We start from the raw sequence: 18,969 nt of genomic DNA on the forward strand, positions 1-18,969 counted from the left end.
AGCCCCTCCCTCACTCTCTCCCACCCCTCCCTCCTGGCTCATAGCTTTTTCCACAGCCTCCACCTCCTCCTTCTTCGCAGCCTGAGCCTGAGCCAGCCAGCATAGCCTCAGGGAAGCTGCACCGAGCAATTACAGCCATGCCAACCAGCCCATTTTTTTGGTCCTGCACTCTGCTGTGAGCCAACTGACTCACAGCACAGGGCAGGATGTGGAAATGCTCATCTTTTGGTCCTGCATTCTGGTGCAGTCAGAGCATGGGAGGCAAAACGTAACATGCAGGATTGCGATCAGAAGTCAGACCGGCTTCTATGAATCCAGATGTCCCACTTTAAATGGGACAGTTGGGCGGTAAGTCTTAGTTCAGCAACCTCTGGAGGGCCAAAAGTTCCCCACATCATGTATAGTCCAAGCAGCAAACAGAGTCAAGCACTGGGGGTGGTTTAAAGGCATCCCAGCCCAGCCCCTCTCCTCCACACTCTGGTGCAAGACAGACTATCAGCCCTCGCAGATCACCCTATTGCAATCCAGGCCAGAGGCTGCCACAAGCAGGGAGCAAACTTCAAATGCCTTGGGCCAATTCCCTGCAGAGAGCCAAGTAAATCATATGGCAAAAACAACCCCTGAACCAGAGGCGCCAGCTTGTGAGGGCCGACATTGTGCGCCGGACATTAGGAGGAGCTGGGGCAGAACCAAATGCGGCGGCAGCGCAGCTTCAATGGCCGGTGGCTCCTCCTACTACCACGTTTTGGCCAAAAGGGCTGGGCCCCAGGAGTTGGTGCCCCTGCTTTGAGCTGCACGCAGTTACTAACTAATGTGGAGATTGGCCAGATGCAGGCAGGGACCACCTGCCAAACCACTTGTACTTAAGTGAATCTCCCCACTCATTAATGGCAGAAAAAAGTGACTCCGGAATCTTCAAATATCAAACGGCTGTCAAATGGAAGATGGAGGCAGCTTGTTTTCTGCTGCTCCAGAGGGTAGGATTCAAATAGCAAGAAAAGAGATTCTGACTGAACATTAGGAAGAACTTTCTGACAGTAAGAGCTGTTTGACAGCAGAATGGACTCCCTCAGAAGGTTGTGGACTCTCCTTCATTGGAGTTGTGTTTTTTTTAAAAGAACGGGATGGATGACCATCTGCCATGGATTCTTTAGTTTTCTCCTGGCTCTTAGGCAAGTCAACCAAAGAATTGCAACCCTAGACTAGATGACCCTTGGGTGGACCTTCCGACTCTAAGATTCATTATTCTATTAAGCCAGAAAACCCTTTGGCACAACAAATTCTTTGCACATTTTTCAGTGGCCCATGCCCGTCAGATTCACAATTTCAGAATGTGGTAAATAGCAGTCAGTTGTCGCAGCACCTCAAATGAAAAGACCGTTTGAATAAAAATAAGTTGTTTGAGGTAACAACTCATTAAAAAACAATATGCCCATTCAGGACCCATCAGTATGAAGATAATTAGCAATTCATGCCTAACTCCTTTCACAAAGAGGGCTTGAAATGTGGAACGATTGGCAAAATAGAAAATAATGGTGAAAGAGAGTACTGTTTGCTTGCGGAGATAGTTTCTATTTGGAGCTTGATGAGATTGGGACCTGATAGTCCAAGCAAACTGTGAAGCTGAGCTGGATTTTGGGGTTCTGTGTTGCCCTCCTAAATGTTGGGATAGGAGAGGGGTTTGTTTTGTCTGTGCTTTAAACTGAATTGACCCAGGGCTGTCTCCAACTAAGTTCTACTCAGAGTAGACCCAACTGAAATTAATGAACCTTAGTCACGTCCATTAACTTCAGTGGGGCTACTCTGAGTAGGATACAAGCCTTTATTAACACTTCTTGGATTAACAAATTGATTGGAAAGTAATAACCTTTAAGGTTTCACACTTCTCCAAATTATTCAATATGATTCTCAATTTAGAAACTGTACCAAAATGGATAAAAATTATATATTTTAGGATAAAGTAAAAATCCACACATTATGATAAAATACATATGTAAGCACATAATTACGATGAAAAATGTTTTAAAGTACATATCTAAGTATGACTATTTTGTACAGATATTTTAAAATTGCAGACTGATGAAAAATGGGACAGAAAATACTTATATTTACATTATATTTGTCATTAATTGATATGTTTCAGTGATTAGTTTTACAATGACTTTAAAAAGTTATAAAGTTCACATATTCCAACCGATCTATTTGTTGGACTCATGTTACGTTTCAAAATGATTTAGTATTCGTTTGTTCTTGTAATGAAGTACTGTACTGCTTGTATTTTGTTGTTGTTGTGAGTTGCTTCGAGCATACCTATATGGAAAAGCAGCAGACAAATTTAAATAATGAATAAATTTAAATGACAAACGCATGCAAAACAGGTAGACCTGTGAGGGTTGAAGTATGGTTCCGAGGGCTCTTTGTGCTTTAAATGCATGGTGTGTAATCCAAAGGAGCTGGTCCATGACCTCCCTCCCTCCAACAATTCCTGCCTGGGTGGGCTCAGATACATTTCCTGGAGCCCTGTGAAGGAACTGGAAGGGTGAAGGAAGCGCTTGGCTGCTCGATTGCCCCACTCAGCGCTGCTTGCTGAGAACAAGCTTGGCTGATTTTCTTCTAAATCTCTGTGCTCACATGGTTTTTAGATCTTTGGCGGCATGCAAGGCTGCAGGCAGGATGGCCTTATCCCAGTAGCTAATGTGTGGTCATAGACTGTATGTGTGTATAGGCATAAAAACAAATTCAGAAAATAAAGGAACTATGAATATTGATGTTGGAAGACAGGTTTGAGTTCTAACATCACCAGCATTTCAAGTGGAGGCTGTTGTTGTTGTTGTTTGTTGTTGTTTAGTCGTTTAGTCGTGTCCGACTCTTCGTGACCCCATGGACCATAGCACGCCAGGCACTCCTGTCTTCCACTGCCTCCCGCAGTTTGGTCAAACTCATGTTGGTAGCTTCGAGAACACTGTCCAACCATCTTGTCCTCTGACGTCCCCTTCTCCTAGTGCCCTCAATCTTTCCCAACATCAGGGTCTTTTCCAAGGATTCTTCTCTTCTCATGAGGTGGCCAAAGTATTGGAGCCTCAGCTTCACGATCTGTCCTTCCAGGGAGCACTCAGGGCTGATTTCCCTAAGAATGGATAGGTTTGATCTTCTTGCAGTCCATGGGACTCTCAAGAGTCTCCTCCAGCACCATATTACCCACAAGTTTCTTCAGCAAACCGTGAGCTGTCCCACAGACAAGCAAAGATGATGTGGATTACATAGCTGCCAAGTTTCCCCCTTTTTTTTTCGCAAGGAAGCCTATTCAGCACAAGGGAATTTTCCTTAAAAAAAGGGAGAACTTGGCAGCTATGGTGGATTATTTCTCCAATATACTGGGCAGTAGTTGTTACAAACCTCAGGGTCCAGGGTGGGCTTTTTCAGGAGTGAGAGCATTACTGCCTTTTAAGGGAAGCAGATGCTGTTCCATTGCAGTGGGTGCTGGTCACCACACCCTGGAACCACCTGCTCAACCTGCTCAGACTGGGTTCCACCAGGCAGGATGGACAAGGATCAAGTGAGAAAGCTGGTTACATCAATGCAGGTGTCTTCTTGGCACCATCAGGCTATATATACTGAAACAGACCTCATAAAATATGGGAAGGCACGATACTGGGACCTTGACTGAATTTGCAAGATTTGCACGGCACTATGGAGCCAAGCAACTTTTTAATCCCCTGAGTTCCATGCAAATTGGTGCTGAGTGCTCCAGAAGGCACCTATCACTTCTGCTATGGCTGGCCTTTGGACCAACTCTACTGGATTGCTCATTGAGGATGCAATACAGGTGGACTGTCAGGTGAGAGTGGGTCAATAGTTCTTTTCACCTCACCTCCCCACAGCAAAACAGAGTCTCAACAGGATCACGGGCTTTACTCTCTGGAACACCCCCCGCCCCCACCCCAAGTATTCAGAGATCTAACATGAGTCTCCAGGACACAGTTGCCCATCATGGCAAGGTGTTTGCACACAGTCCAAACTTCACCAGGAAGTGGTTTGATCGTGCCTGAGTGCCATGGTGCCATGTGGTAGGTCTCAGGTGAGCACTAACTGCTTAAAATAAAGTTAGCTTTAATGTGTTAGAAGTTAATCTGATTATAAAAATATCTGTGCTCAAAATCCTCCAGCTTGTTCTTTCACACTGGGTACAAACAGTGAGCATTTTTGTGTTTCAATGTGTCTATACATGTGCGTGGTCATAAAATGAAATCCTAATGCGGCAAATGAATAGGCTCCAAATATTGAGGTTGCAATGAGGAGCGCCTTCTGAACTGAAGTTATATGAAATTAGCATGTGTGCTAAGTGCAACTTGCTTTCCCTCCTGGAGAATGTTCCTGTTTTCTGCCAAAAGAATCACAATGGCCCCCAAAGAATAGGATGTTCGCTATTACTCTAGATTAGCCTGATTTACTTGCTAAGAACCTTGAAGCCAAATTACTGGAATGAAGGTGATATCGTCAAGTGCTTAGTGGACTTCAAAGCCTTGGCAAATTTACTTCTGGTTTAGGGTTTCCATCACAAAAGCACCCAAGGTGAGACAAAGGGTCTTTGGGGTTAAGATGTTGGTGTTAACAAAACAACCCAAAGCTCGGTGTTAGGGGAAGAGTTGCCTGTGGCACCCGCTTGGCATGCAAAGGTCCCGGGTTCAATCAGCAGCGTCTCTCGATAGAGCTGGGAGAGGTCCCTAGAAGCCGTGTTGATAATGACAACCCAGGTGAATCAGAGGTTTGCCTTATAAGGCAGCTTCCTTCCTATGGAGCAACAATTCTGGGTTTGAGCTGCCAATGACCTGGAAATGTCACTACAAATGTTATCACTGTAAGAACATGAAAAGGTCCCACATAGTTTTTAAAGTTGGAGAGCCTGTCTGCTTCACATGGTCAGTGGTGCCCATGGTAGTCTCAAGTGGCTGTCCCCAGATTATGCAAGCAATTCTGCAATTCTGCATAGACTGGTGGGGCAAAACTCTGGGAGTGCAAGCAGTCGAGGAGTTATACCTTGGAATCTTCAGCGACGTGGCAAGGAATCCTGAATGCAAACCTCTTGGGATGTGCACTTTCCCAATAGTACCGTACCTGATATTATCTATAATACTCAAACTATGGAACTCACTCCCACAGGAGGCAGTGATGGCTACCAACTTGGATGGCTATAGAAGAAGATTAGACAAATTCATGGAGAAGAGGGGTATTGATAGCTACTAGCCATAATGGTTATGCTCTGCCACTACAGTTGGAGGCATCAATTGCTGGAAACCACAGGAAGGGCGAATGCACTTGAGCACAGATCCTGTTTACTGGCAGGGGCATCTTGCCCATAGAGGCAGGTGGCGAGGGGCACCAGGGTGCCAAGTTCGCACAGAGTTCTAGAGGGTGCCTGGGAAGAGGCGGAGGCTGGACGCGGTACCTGCCGGCATCAGCTCACTGCCCTCGTCCGCCACGCTGAAGCAGCGCTGGGCCCAGAGCCTCCTCCTGCCGTGGCCACCGCAGCATGGGCACCAGGGAAGAGGCGGAGGCTGGGCACGGTACTCTTGCCTGCTGTGCTGAAGCAGCCCTGTGCCCAGAGCCTCCGTCTCTTCCCCGCCGGTGGAGCCACCCTCTAGCTGCTGCCTGCTTCCTCCAGCCCCACAAAGTTGCTCGCAGTGCTGTAAAAAGGCCAGGAACTCTGGGAAATGGGGGAGGGGCGCCGGAGGGATCTTTGAATCACGGTGCCAGATACGCTTAAGACAGCCATGTTTATTGGCTCCCCATAAGAGACATCTGGTTGGCCACATCTGGTTAGACCAGAACAGGATGCTGGACTAGATGGGCCATTGGCCTGATCCAGGGGTTTACGAGTTATGAGCAGGGGTGCCAAATTGGGGGGGGGCCAGAGACCATAGTCATTAATCATAATCCGTTCGATAAATTAAACCTGTATAATATAAATGTGAATATGAATCAAGAAATAGTTTGGGAGAAAAGCACTGGTTTCAGATTATGTATGCCAGTGTTACAATGCAAGAAGAGGGAATGCCTGCAATTTTTAGCTTTTGTGAGTTCTTGTATTAGAACTGAAGACTTAAAAAAAAAGAAGTGCTGGAAATATATTTACGTAAGCAAAAGCAATTGATTCATCAAACAGATTATCATAGAATCAAAGAGCTGGAAGCAGCTTCAAAGTTCATCTAGTTGAGGGGTTTACAAGCTCTGGGGCCTAATTTTTTGCCACCACTGATTTTTAGGACAGTGGCAAACGGGGGGGGGGGGGGGGCAGATCATTTGAAGAAGACACATGTTGCTGTGGGTAACAAATCATGTCCTAGTCACTCATCAGATTGAACATTTGATGAGTGGAAAGAGGGGGTGATACTGCTCCGTGTTCATTCAGTCTGCATGGATCATCAGAGGAGAGGAGAGGGTGTGTGGTAGTGTTTGGGAGAGTGTGTGGGGTGACCACACCCACTTGTTACCTCCGTACAGTAGACTAGTTTCTACACACACTTGCAAGTGCTTCTCTATTCAGGAAACAAAGAGGCATTATTCTAGCCAGGCAAAAAACACTGAAGAAGGATGTGAAGCAGGGCAGGTGAGGGGCGTGGCCTGAGGAGAGGGGATAAGGTTGTGGAGGGTGGATGGTTTGGGGATAGTCCAATGAGCCAGACAGAGAGGCTTGGAGGGCTGCATTTGCCCCCCCCCCGGCCTATAACAGCATCACAGGGCTTGTCCACACTTCCACTTGTACCGCTGCTTTCCCACTCAGGGCCGGTGCTAGGGGTTTTTGCGCCCTAGGCGAGATCACCTTCTGCCCCCCCCATTATTTCCCAGAGGAGTTGACCATTTTTAGAAAAAATAAAAGTGGAATAAAAAAAAAGGGAAGCAATGTCAGTGTATAATAGATTACAGGAGGTAATAACAGCAGCATGGTAATTTATGCTTTTTTTAAAAAAAGCTTTCATTATTTTATATTTTACAGCTATGCGTTGAAAGCTGGCAATTAAAACATTTTAATTACAGGTAGGTAGCCTAGAGCAGTGTTTTTCAACCACTGCTAGGTAGCCTAGAGCAGTGTTTTTCAACCACTCTCCGAGCAAAGAAAATTGTAATAATTGATAAGACACTTAGAAGAAAAAAATTGTGTTTATTATGTTTAATATGTGTTGTTGCTTTTGTGGTTGTTTGTTTTGTTTTTGTTTAAGTGTGTTTAATTGGAAAATTCAATAAATTGTCTTTTTTTTTTAAAAAAGAATTGACTTCAGTACAGTGATACCTCATGTTGCGAAAGGGATCTGTTCCGGCGGCCCGTTCGCAACATGAAAAGGCCACAACATGAAGCGCCACACCTGCACATGCGCGTGATGGCGCTTCTGCGCATGCGCAAAGCGCGATTTAGTGCTTCTGCGCATGCATGCAGGTAACGGACCCGCCGAACCCGGAAGTAACCCATTCAGCGCATCCGTATCCTGAAAAGACGCAACATGAAGCGGACGTATCCTGAGGTATGACTGTATTGAATTGGCAGCCAGAAAAAATCATACCAGATACCAGGGGTCAGCAAGGTTTACCTCACCTGGGCCAGTTCACTCCAGTGGAGATCCCTCCATGGGCCGGATTGCACACGCGCATAAGTGTGTGTGCCTGCATTTTTTGGCCTCTGTGTCTGTGCAGACGCGATTTCTGGCGTCTGCATCTACGCAGATGCAATTTCCGGCACCGTGGAAGCAAGTCCCCACGCTGAGCCAGTTTAGCGCAGCGTGCGGGGGCTCATTGAGCAGGTGGCTCAGTTCGGGGGTGGCTTGTGGGCTGGTTAAACGACCCCTATGGGCCTTTGGTTGCCTACCCCTGGTCTATACTGTTCCCCTTAAATCTCTTGCAGCTGGATTCTGCACATTTTTTAAAGTGCATCCCTATTTTAGAGTATGTGACAATAATCACTTATGGAGAATTGCGATTCTGATTCTTTGCATCCAAGACTTCCTCCAAACCTTCCTGTGCAGAATTTTACTCATCAGATTCCCTTCCAAAGGAGAGCCATGCAAATGTTCACATTCATTTGGAGGCACATGCATTTTTGATTAAGGTGTTCTGATTTAAAGTGATGCTTTCTTGAGGTGAGAGAAAGAGAAAGAGAAAGGGAGAGAGAGAAAAGGCTGGATATAATGACTGCTCCCCATATGAAACGGGGGGCGCCTTTTGCGTGGTCGAGCGCAGCCCCCCCCCCCCGGATCCCAATGCGACTCCTGGTAATTCGAGCTGGCCTCATCCTCCCCAGGCTGGATACCTGGAGGTCTCTGCCTACCTCAGCCAATCGTCCAATCCCGCCTGGGGAGGCGTTGCCAGGGGATTGGCCAGGTAAGGGGAGGGACCATCCTGCCCACACAACAGAAGGTGAATCTTACCTGCAAAGCGGCAATTGGCTCCAGAGCTTCTCCCACCCTCTGCTACCTCAGTTAAGTCTTCTTTTGCAGGGTAACCTCTTCTCCACAGGTACACAGGCGCTGCTACGTCGAGGTCGTTGTTGAGGGGCCGGAAAGGAATTTTCCTGCATTGGCAGGTTGTGCCTTTCCCGTAGCAAAAACGTCACAACTTTGGCGGTTTCAGGCCTTGGGCGGAATCCTTTAGTCTATCTTCCTAAAGGGGGGAGGCCGTGAAGCGGTGACCTCACCCTCTTTGTGGCGTCAAGATCAAGGTTCCCGTTAAAGGGGTCTTGAAGGGAGGCATTGGCCATACGCCGAGAGGTTGTCATTGCTTTCCTCTCCAGCGGCAGCGAACGGGGGGGGGGTGTTCTCTGCTTTAACATATGTTCTCCAGAGCCAGCCCAATCCCCACACATTCTGGACAACCCGGATGTCTTCCAGATCCCCGGCTGGGGACTGGGAAGGGTAAACGCCCAATGCCTGAGCCAAGGTCTCCCTACATCTGAAACTTAATAAAGTTGTGGCCAATTTTAATCCCATAGCACATTATCTCGAGTCATTATTCCGGTCAGGGGTCACTCAAAAGTGACCAGTCATTCAATCTGAATGTTTCTGGTACAGCACAAGCAAGCAAAATAAAGAAATAAAAAGTTTTCCCTTTTTAAGGGTTTATTAAGATATCCTAGGAGACCAGCAGATCTTTCCTGGGAATGAGAGATTCTTGGATTTGCAAAATGATCTCCCTGTACAATTGATTTCTTATTCATTTATTCATTTCCTTATTAATTATTTATTCACTTTCCTTATTCATTCATTTAAAATTTAGAAATCATGTTTCCATGGTGCCAAAGGGTACACAATAAGCAGCCATTATTAAATACTAAAACAACGAGGTTGTGGTGATGGGTGGGGATTAAGCTCCTAAGGACAACTCTGCTCCACCACCTGGTTTTCCACAGCGGCCCTCTGGGTGCCACAGAGCAGGTGCGCACGAGGGCAGGAGCTCTTTCCTGCTAATGTTCTCCAGCAACTGGCATTCAAAGGGTTACTGTTTTCTGACTCTGGAGGAAGCACAGAGTCACCAGGACTAGTCCCTTCCAACTCTACAATTCTATGTGTCTGCTTTTTTTTTAAAAAAAGGAAAAAAGTAAGCCCCCCCCCTTTGCATCAGCTCCAGAAGCTTAACCAGTTAACTGGCATATTAGGTGCTTGTTCATTTCAACTGTGTGCTACTGCATTAGAAAAACAAAACCCAAAATAACAATTAAAAAATATCACAGCAAAACTACCAGTCACTGAAACAAACAGAAAACAAAGGAGGACATTTAAATAGAAAATAAGGGTTTTTTCCCCCTTTCCTTTCCCATTTCCCCAGCTTAAGGCCTAAGCCGATCTGTCTATGGGCAACACGTAACCTCGGCTTCATTCAGCTTTTGCTGGGATCCACGAGGCATTCTATCCGACTGGAGGAAACTTCCATCATTCAATATTGTGTGAATAGATGATCTTAGGGTCGTTTTACAGGTCTTTCCTCTCTCTAAACCTGCTTGTGTTGGGCTTCTGATTGGGGTCACTGGTGCAGACAAAGAGTCATTTGCTAAAGCGGAGAGAATTTCTGTGGAGGGCAGGAAACAGAACAGCCAGGGCAAATTCTTAGTGCTCATTCACCTATGAGACCTTTCTTTCTTTGCAGTCAAACCAACAAAGGCACTGAAGCCTAGCTGTGTTTCCAAAGTATAAAACACACCTGGGAGGGGGCGGGGGAGAGAAGCTTTAAACTCTCTCACTGAAGGAACCAGAAGGTCTGCAAAACGCAGTCCATTTTTGATTGCTCCAGTTGGGCCATGGGGGTACCTTCCATCTTAAATGGAGGATTCAGAAAGAAGAAGGAAGCAGGTTAAATCTTTCGGAGCTCTGATTCAATAGAACAACTATGGATTGGTGGGTTAAAAAAAACTTATTATGCTTATATCTAAAGACATTATATTTCAAAAGTGCCTCAGATGCTCACATATTTAAGGCAGCAGAGGCTAGTATTTTGGGGCCTAAGGGGCACATTCTTCTCGGGGGGCCACATACCAGTTAGTGGAGACGGCCACAATCTCTCATGTGCACTCTCACATGTACATGGGGCATGTACACATGGAGGCAGAGACCTACACACAGACCCCCCCCCCCTTTATGCTCATCAGGTGCTCAATCTGAGGAATGAGGAGGGAGTGATTTGCTCACCTCAGCACTTATTGCCATTGCCAGAAAATTGGTGGGGCTCTGTGGGCCAGTGAAATTGGCCCGGAGGGCTAGGAGCTAGTAGTCACCCCTGCTTTACAGCTACTCTCTTGCAGAGAGGGATGGTTAAGAAGATATATTTGTTGGAGTGGCACAGGGGTTATTCACGCCCCGAGACAGCCTGTCACTGGTACAGTATGAGCAGCAGGCAGTACCTCAGTCTCAGATACAGACCCCACAGTGATTTGGAGGCATATTTTGGTGAGGATGGAACTTATAGGAAGGTTGTATGCATTACGATTGCTTCTGCAAAGAGAGAGATCTTGTAACTGCTATGTTTGTTTAGACTTTATGTTGGGGAAGGCTGGTTTAAACAAAGAGAGCATGCAGAAAGCAGTCTGGTCTACTGGGAGACTTTGAGGGCCTTTGATACTTCAACACAAAAGATGCAAGGTGAATTTGGGAAGGAGATGCTTTGGTCCTAGAATTCAGTAACACTATATTTCATGGTGCAAATGTACAAGGCTCACACTTAAAAAAAAAAAGCAGCTGCCCTTCATTTGATGTTTTCAGAACTGCTCCTTAGGTACACATGCATGGCTTACATGTCTCATACCTCCAGTATCAGAACACAGTTTATTTGTTTTGTTTTTACTTGCTTTTCCTTACCCTGTATCTCAGCTCATGCATTTATATACCGTAGCCACAACCTGTTCTGCCAGCTTCATGCATCTGATACAACGGGCTTCTGCCAACTAAATCTCAGACCCAAATGTATTAGCTAGCCCTCAGGACTAGCTAATTATATCACATAAATCTTTGCATAGGAAAAAAACAGATATATATGGCAGATGAAGGCTGCACAGCAAATTGTACCATAGAATCAACCATTTTCAGCACCAGCTAATCCACAAGAGAGGATATAGACACAAAATATCTCAATCTCCCTCCTCATTAACAGCTGGTGACATGTTCTAGCAGTACCTGCTTTCCATCATTCATAAAGACAGACACCTGCCTGGTTTCCTTTGCTTCAAATCAAACTAGACCCGGAATGTTTACACTTCTTCTTCTTCTTTTTTTTTTAAAAAAGATTCCTACTCTCTTTTGAAGAAGAACATATGGGGGCTATCAGATAGAGGGGAAGAAAAGACAGCAGCAAATCCAAATGCCAAAGGGAAGAAATGCACACCTGAATCACAGTATGAATAGAAATGATGATTTAAAACACCAGTCCTTTTACCTCTGGCCTTTATGCACAACACTTGCTTAGGCAATCATGCAACTTTACATGGAGTAGTTTTCTATCACATTCTCTTCAGTGCCTCTCATCTAAGTGGACAGTCCACCATTTCAGCCACCACACTTTCCAAAATGCTCTTTCGTCTTACATTTAGACACCTGTCAAAGGGGAAAGAATTTGGTTGTGCCACAGCCCCTGGGGGTTGCCATCCTCAGTCCAAATTTGTTCATTTGGGAGTGTCAGATGCAGTACCCAACCTTCCCTTGGGCTGTAAAGAGATGAAAAGGCGAATCAAGACTCCTTAAAGTCCCTTGGATCGTAACAAAACCTTCAACAAGACCACAAGGCAGACTACAGAAAACTCTCAAATCAAAGCCAAAGGGCTTTCCAGACCCCAAGATATTGAAAATATGTGAAATGGTTTCCTACCTGGAAATGTTTGGAATCTGTCCCCCATTTTTTCCTGGCTGAAGAAATATTCACAGCACTACACACAACCCTCCCCCCCCCCAAAAAAACCAACCAAAACGGAGCAGCGGCAAAAAACAAGACCCTCAGACTTATTTTATCCACCCTGTTTAGTTAAACTCCACAGCTTACTGAGCAGATTATAGGGCATATGAAGCCCTTTCCTTTGCCCTCAGCTCTCATGACGTGAACTTACCGAATAAACGCGATGCCTCAGAAGAGGTGGGCCTGTTGGTAATGGGGGTGGGGGGGGGTAGTGAGAGGAGTGAGGTAGACAGAGAAGATGGAAAACAACAGGACCTTTTAAAAGTGTATGTAATCCCTTCACAACCAGAAATGTTAAACATGACAACGCCTGCTGCAAAGTATTCCGAGGAAGCGCCTTTGACAATACCACAAAAAAGCAGGTGCTTTGATAAAATAATTTTATTCTGATATGCCCGTCGATCTGGGAAACTTAAATTGGCTGAATCAACTGGCCTATTTGTTTCACATATGTAAGAAATTGCTTCTGTTCAGCATGACTTGGGCCAGCCGTCACTAACTTGGCGTCCTCCCAGCCAACAAGCTGATGGGAGTTGTCGTCTATAGCTTCTGGGGGGCACCAGGTTGGGGAAGGAGGGCTTGGTTATTATCTCACCAGAGGCAGAGAGGGTGGAAAGCTCCAATGCCTTGTGCTTCTCCATCTCTGTGCTGCTCTGCAACATCTTCAAGGAGATGTGCAAGCTTTCTCTGTGCTCCACGTCAGGCATTGCGGAGAAAACAGGAAGTAAAGAACATGAGAAGAGGGGCAAAGGGGGCCCATCTTGTCCAGCATCCTGTTCTCAGTGGCCAACCAGATGACTCAGTGGAAAGCCTAAAAGTCAGCACTCTCCCCCCTGGTTTCCAGCCGGTGATATTCAAAGGTGTTAGGGGACACATCATGCTCCTTTTAGGGTAGTTTGTCCACCTTTGGTCCCCACACTGCACTCAGTTTTCACCTGTGGCTCTAGAAGTTGCGTGTGCAGACCCTTTAACCTTCCCCAAATAAATTCAGCCAAGACTCAAAATTTTGGTTTGGTTTTTGGCAGAATTTGGGCCACAACTTTATTGATTACAATCAAGTGAGTAGTTGCATAGGCTCTGGTTCGACTAGCTCCCTGCACCCTTGCAGGTAGCGCTGACCCAGGGCACCAACCATAGGTCAGCCTTGGGTGAACACCCGGCAAAGTGGAAAGCGGGGTCAAGCCAGTCCACCAGCCAGATGCCCCCCCATACTCTGGCTTAGGGCACAATCCCTCACAGGGTTGACCAACCAAGAGTCCCTGGATTCCTTTAATGGAATACCCATTGCATGTTGTTGTTGTTTAGTCGTTTAGTCGTGTCCGACTCTTCGTGACCCCATGGACCAGAGCACGCCAGGCACTCCTGTCTTCCACTGCCTCCTGCAGTTTGGTCAAACTCATGTTCGTAGCTTCGAGAACACTGTCCAACCATCTTGTCCTCTGTCGTCCCCTTCTCCTAGTGCCCTCAATCTTTCCCAACATCAGGGTCTTTTCCAAGGATTCTTCTCTTCTCATGAGGTGGCCAAAGTATTGGAGCCTCAGCTTCAGGATCTGTCCTTCCAGGGAGCACTCAGGGCTGATTTCCTTAAGAATGGATAGGTTTGATCTTCTTGCAGTCCATGGGACTCTCAAGAGTCTCCTCCAGCACCATAATTCAAAAGCATCAATTCTTCGGCGATCAGCCTTCTTTATGGTCCAGCTCTCACTTCCATACATCACTACTGGGAAAACCATAGCTTTAACTATACGGACCTTTGTCGGCAAGGTGATGTCTCTGCTTTTTAAGATGCTGTCTAGGTTTGTCATTGCTTTTCTCCCAAGAAGCAGGCGTCTTTTAATTTCGTGACTGCTGTCACCATCTGCAGTGATCAAGGAGCCCAAGAAAGTAAAATCTCTCACTGCCTCAATTTCTTCCCCTTCTATTTGCCAGGAGGTGATGGGACCAGTGGCCATGATCTTGGTTTTTTTGATGTTGAGCTTCAGACCATATTTTGCGCTCTCCTCATTGCATAGGGATGGCCAGACTCCTCTCCCATTGCATAGGGATGGCCAGACTGCTCTTCCACCCCTATCACCTGAACCAGAGCCTAACCGCAACCTTACAAGTTGTGTCGATTTGCTACATGGGAGGCGAAACCCAAATGGCACCAGCCAATCAGCCAAGTTGGGAAAATTCCTGCCCTGCCCCTGTCCCAACGACAGACGACACACGAAGGCATAGCAAGGTCATGCATGCAAGCCCTAAACATAGGGAGAGGTGAGCGAGTGTTCCGATGCACTGGCCCCAAAGAGGAAGCTCAGGGACATGTGCATGGGCTTAAGTAGAGGTCCCTCGAATAGAATTTAGCTAGCATCCCATTGATCTGATTGCACTCAGCATCGAGGGACCTCCAAACGGGTGTTGTGGCCATCCAAACGTTCCCACCCACAACACAGGGTTTGGTTGCCAGGTCGCACCGCAACACCTGCCCTCTTGTTAGGGAGGACCCGATCTGTCTGCATGTGACAGCAGCAACACCTGGGAACAGCCTCGACTAGCCAGCTAGCCAGGTGAGGGGAGCCAATTGGTCTGAAACCCTCAGTGAGTTAGGGACTTCCCCTGCATGTGGAGACAGACTCCGGTGGATTGAGTGGACGAGACCAAGAGTGGGTCCAACAGTCAAGAAGGCAGTTTCTACATGTGTTGTAGAAGGAAGCGAGGGGCAGGTGGGCCTCATCCACCTGGGGAGGCAGCCCATCTAAGGAAAAGGAAAACTCTGATCCTAAACCATGCTGGATATCTTCAGGAAAAGAAACGGCCAAGGAGTAAACTCTACACAAATGTGGAATGGAGTCACAAAGGCAGTTGGATGGCACCTTGCATGCCTCCTTCTGGCATCTCCTGCAGCCAAGCTGGTGCCAAATGTATTGCTCTGCTTTCCTTTGGACCATATTAGTGAGACTGAGGAGGGGTCCTGTCGTTTGAGCAGCCCAGGACCTCTATCTATACATATCGCCCAGGTTTGTGCCCTGGGGAGGTAACTTTGATGTGGCTAACAGCGGTTTTTCACCCCTGGAAGTGTACTCCATTGTCTCTTGAGACCAACTTGAATAAAATATTGTGGGGGCCCAGGCAAACCCAGCCCTGCATAATTGATTGCCTGATGCAGTGCACACACACACCATTTGAATCGGAATGTCCATCAACTTTGTGGGGGCCCGGTTCCCTCAAATATTTTATTGTGGGGGCCAAAGCCCCCACGGCCTCTAGGAGTTGGCTGCTATGCTTGAGACAGACAGGTGCCAACAGCAACTTTCTCCAACGGTGCAGGAAAACATAGCCATCAACATCCCTCTCCTGCATGAATTTGTCTGATCCTCTATTACAGCCATCCCTGTTGGTGGCCATCCCACTCACCCTAGTGGGAGCCATTTCCATAGTTTAACTATGTGCTGCGTCAAGAAGCACTTTCTTTTATCAGTCCTGAATCTTCCAGCATTCATTTTCACTGGATGCCCACGAATTCTAATATAATTGGAGAGGAAGAAAACTACATCTCTGTCCACTTTCCACATGGCATCCATATTTTAATGCCTTTCTATCATGTCCCTTTGGGGACCCAGGTGGCGCTGTGGGTTAAACCACTGAGCCTAGGGCTTGCTGATCAGAAGGTCGGCGGTTCGAATCCCTGTGACGGGGTGAGCTCCCGTTGCTCGGTCCCAGCTCCTGCCAACCTAGCAGTTCGAAAGCATGTCAAAGTGCAAGTAGATAAATAGGAACCGCTACAGCGAGAAGGTAAACGGCGTTTCCATGTGCTGCTCTGGTTTGCCAGAAGCGGCTTTGTCATGCTGGCCACATGACCTGGAAGCTATACACCGGCTCCCTCGGCCAATAATGCGAGATGAGCGCGCAACCCCAGAGTCGGTCACGACTGGACCTAATGGTCAGGGGTCCCTTTACCTTTACCTTATCATGTCCCTTTATACCTCTCCTCCCTCAACCAAACAGCCCCAAATACTGCAATGTTGCTCCTTCCTCTTGATCATTTTGATTGGACTTTTCTGAACCTATTCCAGCTCCACCATGTCCCTTTTGAGGTGAGGCAACCAGAACTGTACACAGTATTCAAAGTGTGATCACACCATAGATTTGTATATTATGATATCAGCAATTTCAATCCAATTCTAACAATTGTGGAGGGAGCTGCGCCTGAAATTATAGGAACTTAAGATTTGGATCTCAATCCTTAGTCAAAACAAATAGCTTGTCCTTTCGTTAATTCTGACAAACAAAATAGGTAAAGCATCAGTCTCAGGGAATCAGAACCTGCTGGATGAGGCCAATTGTCCATCTAGTCCAGCACTCTGTTCTCACAGTGGCCAACCAGATACCCCAAAGGAAAACCCACAAACAGGGTCTAAGGACAAGAGCCCTCTCCCCTCCTGTGGGTTCCAGCAATATAGAAGTATCACCGCCTCCAATTGAGGAGCCAGAGCTGAGCCAATATCTTGGATTTACAACAGTAAAAACAGTAAAAAGCAGTTGTCTAACGTAAGAGGACAACAAGAGCTGATGACTGGTTTAACCTTTGTCCCCTTTATGAATATCCATCATTATTTCACTCCTATGAAAACATCAAGCAGTGTTCTATTGGGGATTTCACAGTGCGGGGTAGGGGGAAAATATTGGCCTTTGCCCCAAACACTGATTGGCCGAGCTAGCCATGGAGAAGGGCCTCACCAGAGAGTTGAGATGGGTAGTGCAGTGTGTCTCTGTGTGCCGAACAAAGAGGCACACTGGCCTCCCCCTCCCGGGATCCTTGCAACTTCTTGGCCTCTGGCCGCCCCTGCCCACCCTAATGACGGACATTGTGCTAATGATTTTGTAAAACCCAAGCAAAGTTCCTTACTGAGTGCACCATGGAAAGCAGACAACTATTTTGGTATGCAAAATGCTAAGCTTTCCTAAGGAGCTTACAGACTAGGCTGCATGGAATAGACGGGAGTGAACAATTCCATGTTGGCCTCCAAAGCAAAGTCTGCAGACTCTGCCATTCGCAATGGAGGATATTAAAATGGTAAACTGTGTGTGTGTGTGTTCTCTTCAGTTCTGTGTTTCCCACAGCAAACAAATACTTTATCCCAAACATCTCTCTCTCTCTCTCTTTTAATTTAAAGCTTTCAAGCAACGATGGAGTTATGGCTCCCAGGGCCAAGGGGTGGCAAGGTGGGCCCCTGCCAGGGGTACAGGTGAGAGGGGAGCACAAAATTGGCTAAAATATAAATTGTCCATATATAAAAATATTGATTATTGCCTCATAAGAAAAAGTTTTAAATAGAGGGTGAATTGAATGGGGGGGGGATTTGGAGGAGAGGCGGAAAGAAGAGCTAATTTGTCAGTGGCTAGGGGGCGCAATCTGGACAGTTCTGCTAGGGGCGCAAGATCACCCAGCTACAACTCTGCTGGCTCCTTAGTCAAAAAGAACATGCAACCTTCCTTTTTTTGGTAGCATAATGTGATCTGTCTTGAAAATGTTAACCCGCAAAAAACCCCACCCTCAAGTGGGACTGGGTGATCTTGGCAAGCTTGGCAAGAGAGATCTGATTGCATGCAGAGCCACCAATTTAGTTCTCGTAGAGATGTGTTTTCAACTTCTTCCTGATTTTGCAGCTTCTACCTCACTCCCCAAATAATGCATGATGAGCTGTGTAGAAATCAGGCAGCTTCTTTTTTCTTTTTCATGCAGACTGCAATGAATTGTGATCACTTGCCCTCCCTCTCCACTGTCAAAATTTAGCTTGTGGGCTCCCAGAGGCAGCAACTTGTCTTTCACTTAGGCAGGGTTGGCACCAAGGGTTGGCATGGTTGGGCATTTGCTGGGGACCCAGTGACAAGAGCCCCCAGGACTTGCTGCAGGACGGACACACCTCCTCCAAGACCTCGAGCCAATACTGTGTTTACGGTACCATGTATACTGATAGTAGTGATGCAGAGATAAGAATGATGATCCTAAGGAAGCCTTAGCCTTATGTCTCCCCCTTTCCTACTCACTAGTCCTGCTGGCATTGTCGTTTCCATTCTCATAGCTGATCCTGCCCCCGTCGTCTGTGTCTGAGCGGTCCTGGCGCTCATAATGCCTCTCACTGTCGCCGTTCTTGTCCCGACTGGACGACGATCTCCTCCTGCGCCTTTTTCTCCTGTAGCCACGTGGCACTGGCACCCCAATGTAGATGGAATGGTAATCTGCTAGGAAGAGGAAGAGACAGAGACGAAGAGAGAGTGCAAGGGAGGGAGATTCAGAGGGGGAAGACAGAGACAGGCCCGCAAGGCAAAGCTCCAAAATTATTCCCAACAAATCTCTTGGGCTCTCTTTCATTCTGTCCCTGGCTCTGTTGGAGGGTATGGAGTTATGTGACCCCCACAGCTAAGGAGATAAGTAACAATACAACCTTTAGAAAAAATCTGAAGGCAGCCCTGTAATGGGCTTTTAGAACAGTTGGTTTTAGAACAGTTTCGTTTATGAACAACTTGGAAATAGAATGCTGCAAACCTAGAAGTGGGTGTTCCGGT

At 46.8% G+C, this 18,969-nt stretch overlaps 1 protein-coding gene across 1 annotated transcript in view; it reads right to left on the reverse strand.

Annotated features, from left to right (window-relative positions):
* SLC4A5 (solute carrier family 4 member 5) overlaps positions 1-18,476 on the reverse strand; it is a 79,301-nt gene extending 60,825 nt beyond the window's left edge. The window contains exon 1 of the mRNA XM_060276400.1: positions 18,451-18,476. Coding sequence (XP_060132383.1) covers position 18,451 — 1 coding nt within the window. The 5' untranslated portion in view covers positions 18,452-18,476. The remainder of the gene's footprint in view (positions 1-18,450) is intronic.
* Between the last annotated feature and the right edge of the window lie 493 nt (positions 18,477-18,969).

This window comes from Zootoca vivipara, chromosome 6, assembly GCF_963506605.1.
Source record: "Zootoca vivipara chromosome 6, rZooViv1.1, whole genome shotgun sequence".
NCBI classification, from domain to species: Eukaryota; Metazoa; Chordata; class Lepidosauria; order Squamata; family Lacertidae; genus Zootoca; species Zootoca vivipara.